Source organism: Ciona intestinalis, chromosome 6 (genome assembly GCF_000224145.3).
Source record: "Ciona intestinalis chromosome 6, KH, whole genome shotgun sequence".
NCBI classification, from domain to species: Eukaryota; Metazoa; Chordata; class Ascidiacea; order Phlebobranchia; family Cionidae; genus Ciona; species Ciona intestinalis.
In genome coordinates, this window is record NC_020171.2 from 292,160 (window position 1) to 302,370 (window position 10,211).

Below are 10,211 nucleotides of genomic sequence, written 5' to 3' on the forward strand. Positions count from 1 at the left end.
TTTACATAATCGCGATTTACCTGCATTAAACTAATCATCAGAAACAAAAATTATACACAAACTACAGATCGTATGGAAGCGAATAAAACACGATTGTTTTCCAACAATCTCGTTTGTGATGTAACGATCGTAAAGGTTTATTCTGACGTAAATAATCGTTACATTATCCAAGATGAACATGCGTAGAAACTTGCTAGTTGCGCCACTGGCTGTAACAGTTATAAATATTTTTTTAATTAAATACTTTTTGTATGAATTTTACATTTTGCAACAATAGGAATTATGAAAAGCGAGACGCGTCTTTAACCGCAAACCACGTGTTCTGTATTATTTTGATTAGCGGCGCTTTTCGGCTGAATAGGAACGCATTCTCGTACGCCTTTCTCCTTGATGACGTCATAGGTGCTCGGGCTCGTGCCGAGCTTTTCGTTAAAGCTCGGCGCTCGGCGAACCCGAGCTTTTTCAACTTCAGCACATCCCTACTGCTTACATTAATATATATATATAGAGAGAGAGAGAAAGAGAAGCAACAGTTTAAATAAAGATTAATCCTTATTTGATTGCAACATGCAATCTTATATGTAAACGTATTTATTTAGTCTAATTTTAAACAAGACGAACCACGTTATTGTAGTAACTTCCTGTAGTAATTAACTAATTATGACATCATGAATCATGCAATCTTAGACGGTGTGTTCGTATGTCAGCGAATACTTTCCTATGTAGCTGTAGTGAATACTTCCATACCATAAGCATCACTTAATAACATCAAAGCTTTGTAGACCCACAATTACCAAAAGTACACTGCACTTCCTAAATCGTAAATCATATAAATAATAATTTTATTACAGAGAAATCAGGGCCCAATCTTTGGGTCAATCCTCTTTAAAGTCGACTCCCTCAGTTGTACGGGTCGTGTCTTTACGCACACTTTTGTTTCTATTAGAATTTTAAATCAATTAAAATAAATGGCTCGCCTGTCCGCTAGGTGTAGCGACCACGCTTATTTTCTTCCAAATAAATGTAAATATGTTTTTAACCGTGTTTTAACAACTGTTGTTTTGTCGCTATTTCCTGTCTTTTTGTTTAAAATATTTTTAAATCTTCGCTACCGTAATCGAAGAGACAAATAAAAGTTGTTATTATTATTATTATTAAAGAGAAACAAAAAGTAACTGTTACACAATATTTGAGAATCACTTGTCTTACACCTACATTTGCAACAACAAATTACAATAAGTTAGCATTTAATTTTCTTTTTAATGTAGTTATTAAAAAACCTGTCCATATTTTTAGCATGTTCTGCTCCTAATTATAGTTTAAGCATTAAAATCAGGACCAATTACCCTGTTTTTTAAGCATTGCGATAAATTTACAACAATCATTTTCATACTTGCTTATTTATATTATGACATTTTTTTTCTTTACTTACTTACATTTTAAAAGCAAATTAAACTAAAAAATTACCCTGAATTTGCAGTGTAATTTTTATTTTTACCTACATTCTACAGAGTACTAACATAATAATTTAAAACAAAAACTTGGCCGAAAGCTATTACTTAGTCCTAAAAAATTATGCGCGAAAAATACTTTATCAACAGTTTCGAAAATTTAGAAAATATTTCCTTGAATATAACCTATGTACCTCTCTTTTTGACACGTATTTAACACAAAAACAATACATAAATTTAAGTTATAAAATCGGGTAAGAGCATAAATATTGGTAAATTCATTGTATACTCTTAAAATTAAGTATACGATGGTAAATTTACATATCAGTATTTACTATTTAAATAACACGGCTATTTTTATCTTCCGCTAGGCGCTAATAATAACACCACAACCATTTTCGATGCCACGTTTATGACGTCAGAATGTAAATATTCACGCATGAGTAACTCGTGGAGTTATAAAAAATACAAGACGCCAGAGCTCTATTCACTGGGGAGGCATAAATATAAAATGATTGGTCAATATCAGAGTCCGTATATAAACATACGTACTCAGGTCAATAATATACGGACTCTGGTCTATAATATACGGACTCTGGTCAACATGTAAATTCATAGTACTTTAAACAGAGTACTATGGTACACGGCCTACTAGAGATAGTAGACCGTGTATGGTAAAGTTCTGCGACATTTTATGTCTGCATGTTGTATCACGGCCTACTAGAGATACGGCCTGATAATTCACATTTTACGTTTGAAATTAGAAGGCCTATTAGTAGGCCGTGGTTGTATTAAGTAGTTTTTCACTAATGTAAACTAACATTATTGATAACTGTGTCAAAAGCAATGGTAATACATGTTCATACATTAATATTGGTTCAAAGCTTCCAGTTCCAATCAAATATACGACATTCGCAGTTACGTTTTGGTAGTTTTGGCAGAACACTTAAATCAGTCCAGATTGATTGTTGTGTTGGATAGCGCGCCTTTAACCCATAGGTAATGGGTTCAAGGCTCTTTGCTGCTACTATTATGGCGTATGTGTCCTTGGCAAGACACGGCAATTGCTTCAACCGAGTGGCCATGAACGGGTTGTCCAAATTATCAACCACACATAAAAAATAAAAACAAATCCTCTCAAAATAAACCCCAACACGGTAACATAAAACTAGTTTTATTTTGTGAAAAAAACTAGGATATAACATGGCCTACTAAAGATATCTTTAGTAGGCCATGGATATAAACATGAGGAAAATAGGCAGGAGTCCATTTCACTTTAATTTGGTATAAAAACAACAAAAAATATTGTTTTAAAGTTATATATATAAAGTTTACAGGGCAACGAAAATAGCACAGCCGGTTAATTGATAATACTGTTGCAATTACGAATATGTTTGTTGTTTTTCTTTCGTTTCCCGCCAGTGTATTGTGACGTTATTTTGGTGTTTGTAATGAGAAGAAGACACATTACCCACGTTTTTATTTGCAGTTTAGTCTAGTTCTGTTTCAGTGTAGTGTGTTGTTGTGTTGTCTGGCGTTTACATACGCATCAGCGACTGAACCATGACTGTTTTAAATCTCCCTTAATAATAACCGTCGCTTTAATTGGTTTGGGTGTTGCCAAAACATTCTGTATATAGTATATTCAATTCGTATGAGAGAGCATTCATTAAGTTACTAACTAATCAGTCGCTTGTTGATTACGGCAGCCGAGTTGGAGCTCACTATAGCTTCAACAATGTTAATATAAAAATATTTCAATTTTGTGTCCCTTCTTTCCCCACATTGTAATTTTGTAGGTTTTTTATTGCTAACCTTAAAAAAGTTGGCCGTTATTTTAGCAATACATAATGGGTAATTAAAATATAATATACTCATATATAAAACAAGGTAATATAAGAAAAATAAATATATATTCGACATTCAGTCATTTGCACCTAAAGATAGTTTATGAGAAGTGGCTTGTGCCAAAAATAGTGTAGCAATACCCAATTTGTAGCAAAAAAATTAAATTTAATTTTCAATTTTCTGTTAAATATTTTTCAATGGTGTTCAAACAATACCTATTATCTATTAAACAAGACAAGGGTTTTTTTAGCATAATATAATGAAGGTAGAACATGTTAAAAGCTATAGCGGTAAGGCAATGAATACAATATTTGAACTTGACAAAGCATACAGTTTTATTTTGTGTTATTTACGTGTATTTCTAATGGTTAAATCACTTATTAATCAAAATTAACAATGATTTTAAACTGTCCCGACTTACCCTGTTTATTTTCGAATTTGTAAAATTACACCCGTTTTGCGAATCAGTAAAACACTCTTCGTGTGTTTTAATATATTTTTTGCAATTGTTGTCAATTTATAAAGTAATGATAGTACTAATTCGTTGTATCACCCAAAAACCGTTATTTGTTTTAAATTTGGAAATATTTAGCAATATGTGCTTAAGGGTCTCATCTCCCCAACGCTGCTATATGATAGAAACTGAATTCCTCAAATTCCCTCCCACGCTGATTACTTACTCAGTCTCCAACGCAGTGAGGTGGAGACGGGCGTGGTCTAAGTGTAAAGCAAGTAACCTACTGTGTCGCGTTAAGAGTCGGACGTTCCTTGTTTTTGAGCACGTTAGTGGTTGAGCACGTTAGTGGTCATATAGATCCTTTTTCGTCAGTTGTTGTTGTTGTTGTTTTTTGGACGACTTTTTTCCGCACTTACCTCAGTTTTCAATTCTAGCATTTATTCTTTATTCTCTTGATTGAAATCAAATCATAATATATATTTATAATTTTTAGACTGAATTTTCAGATTTAAAACCGCACGATGAGCGATTAATTAACGATTACTTTCCTTGTGCACTTTACGTAGCGGAAACACTGTCTGGCAGTTTGGCGGGGAAACGACGGCACGCGTGTTGTATCCACACAACGATTCACGACTGAATCAAACTATTAGCATTTAAGTGGGGACGCATTGAATGCACTACTCTTATACCGTATTATCATTAATCGTAATTGAAACAATATTTTTAATTCAACATCTTATGCTTAATGTTAACTCCTAACATTACCTGATTACTGCGTGGTTACGGTTTGTCAAAATTCATGAAAACAAACGTTTTTAAGCGACGACAACGTTAACTAGTGTAAGCTTACAATAAACACATGGTACAGGAGTTGTTCAATGCGTATTTACACATATTCTTCACCAATCACTCAATCCTCATACGTCATAAGTTTCATTAGTCATAATACATGTATAAATACATTCTGCCTACTGCTCCACAGTCACCAATGGCGACTAGAACCCGTTTTGTTGGTTACTTCAGATTTGTTTTTGATCGAGCCTAGTCGACCGTTGTAGTAAAAGGATTAATTAATACAGCAGGGTGGGGGTAGATGGGACACCTTTTCATTTGGTAGTAAACAAAAAAAAATTAATGAATTATAAAACCGTATCTTCACGACTTCCACAGACCGTTGTTAATTGTTTAAAACACGATCAGGCTATTTGGATATTATGTGTTAAAGGTGTCCCATCTCCCCCGACTCTACTATCTTATGCTAATTAGTTTAAAACGTGCTCATTCATTAGATCTGTGATCTCTTGGTATGCAGTTTTATATTACAATACGATTTTATCTGATCACGGGTGTTTTACGAACTTGAAGACTATACAAAAGTGTAACATATACATTCACCTAACAAAATAGTTTAATTCAAAACAATGTTTGGTAACTATACTGTTAGCTCAAACATGACAGAGCAACCAAGAATAATTTGCCTGCAGTGGGCTATACAGGAAAAGCTCACGACTTCCAAACTGCGTCTAGCGTTGAAAAACATAAACGACGGGCGGGCCGGTGACGTCACATTTTGTAATTCTACTTCTGCGCTTTCATTCCAGACGACGCATTGCTAATATTGACTTTTAAACAACCATCAGGTAATCGGATACGCCGCGAAATTCACAACAGCCAGGCTCAGAAACGTGTTTACCCGGTAGCCTATGTTGTAACAAATCATTGTATTTTAGGTCAGTTAGATTGTTTGATTTACAGAAAACTGCTGTATATTTGCAATGTTTCGAACTCAGCGTAAGTTGAACCGCCCGGTAAGTTGAAATTATAAATATTTAATGTATTAGTTGTATATCTGCGTTTTCGTTGCATTGTATATTCGTGTTGTCTAAGTGGAGAAGGTCAGTTCATTTCTGACAAACTCTCATCCCACTAATATGCATTATTGAATTTGGCGTTTTGAGCAATATATGTCTAGTTTATTTCTTTCAAGTGTTATTTGTTGCAAGGTTTTGCCAAGCAATAGCAGTATTCAGTGGCGTTATAAGATGTAGTAGGGTAGGGGGAATGGGAAATCTTTAGCCCACAATATCCAAATCGTGTTTTAAACAATTAACAGCGATTTATGGGAGTCGTATAAGGATTCATTTTTATAACACTTTGAAAGTTCTTCGTTTACTAGCAAGTTGTATAAGAAAATGCAGTTAAAAGGTGTCCCATCTTCCCTCCCCTACTGCATGGTTTTAATTTACAGGCTATTCCACTTGTCCAACTGCTGGATTTCGTCCCACGACCTGGTATGCGATGGATTGTTAGTGGAAAACCTAAACCGTCTAGCGAAGGGTAGGTTTTGTTATTTAGGTATTGGAGTCAGCTTCTTCATTGTGGTACTTACGAGGTTGAATCTACCGTGGTTGTGTATATAATTTAACCATAGTGTATTGATGTGTAGAGCCAACTATGGTTTAATAGCGTCAGGAAGCAGGATCTTCAATGTGCGGGTGGAACGAACGGAAATTGATAAATCACATTAAGCTTGTGGATTGTTTATGAAGCTCTACCAACACAGAACATTATTTCAAACATTTCTTTATTCATTATCACCTTGTTTCAGATTTAGCATTAATTTCAAAGTTGGGCCAGCAGAGCAAGATGACATCGCATTTCACTTCAACCCAAGGTTTGTCAAGCGACAAGTTGCGCGAAACGCGAGAACAAACAAGGCGTGGCGTTCAGATCATGAAGACTCGACTCCTTACTTTCCATTTGAAAAATACAAACACTTTCAAGTTGAGATTACGTGTTTAGCCGATGGGTTTGAGGTGATACTTTAATACCATATTAACCATACTTCTATGTAAAGACCGCTCACCACGTAAACTATCAGAATGAAGCTCGGTTTTAACATCCACCAATAGTGGTGATTTATGATTAAACTTAAATCACCCTGAAAGTTGAATAATAAATACTTGGAAACTTTTTGTAAGCACACACACCTATTAAATTTTCATTGAGTTACGATTTTCCAAGTAATTAATCTGTAATACGTGTGTAACTCACCAGCAGCCAACACTAGCAACATTCTAGTTGTCATTGGCAAACAAAGCACGCCTGCTTCCCAACAACACAAACATGCCACAGTATCTCGAAGGAAAAATGAACAGACTAAAAATTTAAATATATAATTTTTGCTCGAATGTCGCTTAATTAACCTCGATGCAAGACAACCATTTAAAAAAATATATTATAAGTGTCATGTTTTATATAACTTGCGTCCTCTTTTATTATTACAATGTTGTAATTTTTTTCAGTATGCTTATTATTGAGACAACTAGTTTGTAACAAACAACATTGTAGCAGATATCAATTCAGTATACCTTGCCATAAATACACCACACGCTAATATATTGGAGAGGCATTTAGCTTTGCACTCGCCATGACGTTCCAAGGATAAAGATAAATATTTTTCCTTATTATTTAGGTCAAGGTAAACGGGGAAAGTTTCACTAAGTTCAAACACCGCTACGACCTTCACCGTATCACACACTTAAACATAGATGGTCAGGTCGATGTGGATTCAGTGGAGTTTGGATACGTGGGAAACGACAGGGTAGGATATGTTTGATTAAATTCTAACATTAGTCGAAATCAGAAGGTAGTCAGAAATACTACTTCATTTTTCCAGGGTTTACTTAATATTGTGTATAGGCTGTGTTAAAATGTATAACAACACGTTATATGTCACAGCATCGCGGATACGCCACTTGTATTAGAATACATTATATAGGCGTATAAATAATGCAGTATAGGGTGGGGGTAGGCGGAACACCTTTAGCACATAATATCCAAATAACCTCATCATGTTTTAAACAATTAACAACGGTTTACGAGAGTCGTAAAGATACGGTTTTATAATTCTTTGAATTTTCATTGTTTACTACTAAATGGGACGAGAAAATAGAATGAATAAGGGTCCCATCTTCCCCCACCCTATTGTACAAAACGTGTGTACATGGCTAGAAAAGACACTCCCTCTTATAAGAGAGTGCGAGTAGGTTTACGAAGACAGCACATATCACATGTATTTTCTACATGGTTTAAAATCTAACATTATACCTTACAGAGCATCCAAGAACCGTTCCTCACATTTCACAACCCAGTGAGTATCTTTTACCCTTGACCGCCTTAACTGACTTTGATTAATCGTTTATTTTGTTAATGTTTGTCAACAGATGTCAATGTTTACTTTGCCGTTGGATCGCCGTCTTACTAGAGGATCTGAAATGATAATCACTGGACGAGCCACTGCCGACAAGTAAATTATGATTTTGTCGATATTACCATTTAAATTTTGAGACGTGTCGCACGATTTTAATCTTGTGTTGTCCCATTATTGTACGTGGTCGATAATATTTGTTTGGTAGTTTTGTTTTCGTACATGCTTATTTGGGCATCGAGGAAGTATTTAGGGAAAATAAAATAAATTTTCTGTGTTTCAGGTTTGGGTTCAACTACCACTGTGGTCCGGATGCGACATACGATTATGCTTTCCGATTTTCACCAGAATTCGGAGCTCAAAGAGTTGTTCGTAACTCAATGGTCAGACAGAAGTGGAATCCGAACGCTGAGTTCATTTCATCTTACTTTCCATTCAGACAGAGAGAGCTGTTCACCATACGCTGCGTTTGTCATAACGATAAGTTCTCGGTCAGATCTTTGTCCATGTCTTACCAAAGGCGTATTTTAAATTAAATTTAATTATGCCATTTGTCAGTGATTGTTCAGCTTTCAGTAAAGCCTTTCCAATTATTGATCGATTGTTGCACGGTCACGCCTTTTCTTGTAAAGGCTGTTAAGAAAAAAAGTTATTTTTCAAAAGTGTGCATAAAAGTCTACTAATTCAAAAGTGTGCATAAAAGTCAATTGTGTAATCTTACTTTGTTAATATACACCAGTACACAAACAAATTCGTACAAGGCATTTTTAAATCGGATGACAGGTGTATGTGAACGATGTTCACTTCTGCGACTTCACATACAAGGTGCCGCTCTACCGTGTATCTTATTTTGAAATCGATGGCGGGATTGACATTGAAAACGTCACTGTTCAATGGCAACCAATGGATGACGTAAGATTTTCAATTTTTATTGCTGTTTTTTAAAAAACTTATTTTAGATTGCGCGATATCATAATTCCAAAACGTTAATCCAGCAAATGTAGCAAAATTTAACTTACTTTTAAAACGTCAGTATTTTGCCGCTTCCAACAAACCTTAGTGAGTTCTTGTACCACTTTATATAAAGACTATCGCATATGTATCGGTGTCTCGGTTTCTTAACTTGTTGTTGCGAGTCATATTATATTGCGGAGCGGGATTTCCCCCTTAGAGTGACTCTGGTTTCTGCTACGTCAGTTGTCGTGGGACTCGTTATCCTGTTACAGCATAGTTTGAAAATGCAAAGGATTCATATTCTAACCAGTCATTTCCTCTATATAGTACAATGGGGGAAGATAGGACACTTAAGCACATATTGCCAAATATTTTTAAAGTCAAAATAGATGGCGGCTTTTGGTTAATACCACGAATTAGTACTATCATTCCTTTATTAATTGACACCAATTTAATAAAATATAATAAAACACACGAGGAGTTATTTAACTCTCCGCACAACAAGTGAAATTTTACAAATTTGAAAACACACAGGATAAGATGGGACAGTTTGAAATCATTGTTAATTTTGATTATTAAGTGTATTTATAAATAGGAATATGCGTAAATAACAAAAAGAAATAATACTGTACGCTTTTTTTACAAAACTAAAACTAGTTTTATGAGACAAAATCAAACTGTACGAAATATTCAAGGTTGTTTTATGAAGCTATGAAACTAGTTTAATCGTTCGCACACGCAAACTAAAAAAATCATTGGCTTTACTATGACTTAGCGAGCATTCAAAAAATGGTACCTTACTATTTCGCATTTTTTTAACCTGTTCAAAGTATACTGTTTCTATTTTACATATTTTTTTAATATTTAAAAACAGTAATCAGCTTTGACGGGCGTTTTATAAAGTCGTGATAATACTGTCGAATAATACTGTAACCTTATTTTCCTGATTATCATTAAATGGGGGTCCGGAAAAAGAAAATTAAAAAAGAGTCTCGTCTGACAGTCCCATTTTCCCCCACCCTACTATATATACTTTTTTATAAAGCGGGGTTAGTGGGCAAAAATTGCTCCAACGCAGTGGTTGCCAATATTTTGTTTAATTTGTCAGCAACGTACAGTAACACATAAAAGGTACCACTTCACCCAGCAGCACAAACAATCACTTAGTTAGTATATAAAGATACCGCCCATTTGCGCAAAAGGCCCGCTTCATAACTGTAAGGTCCGCATCTAAAATAGTGAATATAATTTATACCTTTCAACCATCTCTTTGATTAAAAAGGGGATC

The 10,211-nt window shown here is 34.8% G+C and overlaps 2 protein-coding genes across 2 annotated transcripts in view; one reads left to right on the plus strand and one right to left on the minus strand.

Annotated features, from left to right (window-relative positions):
- The window catches only part of LOC100175252, a 21,562-nt gene that overhangs the window by 10,123 nt on the left and 1,228 nt on the right, over positions 1 to 10,211 (minus strand). The gene's annotated exons all lie outside the window — the stretch shown is intronic.
- Positions 5,442 to 10,211, plus strand: part of LOC100179871 (galectin-6) — a 7,572-nt gene continuing 2,802 nt past the window's right edge. The window contains exons 1-8 of the mRNA XM_002131537.4: positions 5,442 to 5,567; positions 6,008 to 6,096; positions 6,368 to 6,575; positions 7,235 to 7,363; positions 7,877 to 7,912; positions 7,986 to 8,068; positions 8,253 to 8,460; positions 8,753 to 8,881. Of these exons, the coding sequence (XP_002131573.1) occupies positions 5,535 to 5,567; positions 6,008 to 6,096; positions 6,368 to 6,575; positions 7,235 to 7,363; positions 7,877 to 7,912; positions 7,986 to 8,068; positions 8,253 to 8,460; positions 8,753 to 8,881 (915 nt within the window). The 5' untranslated portion in view covers positions 5,442 to 5,534. The remainder of the gene's footprint in view (positions 5,568 to 6,007; positions 6,097 to 6,367; positions 6,576 to 7,234; positions 7,364 to 7,876; positions 7,913 to 7,985; positions 8,069 to 8,252; positions 8,461 to 8,752; positions 8,882 to 10,211) is intronic.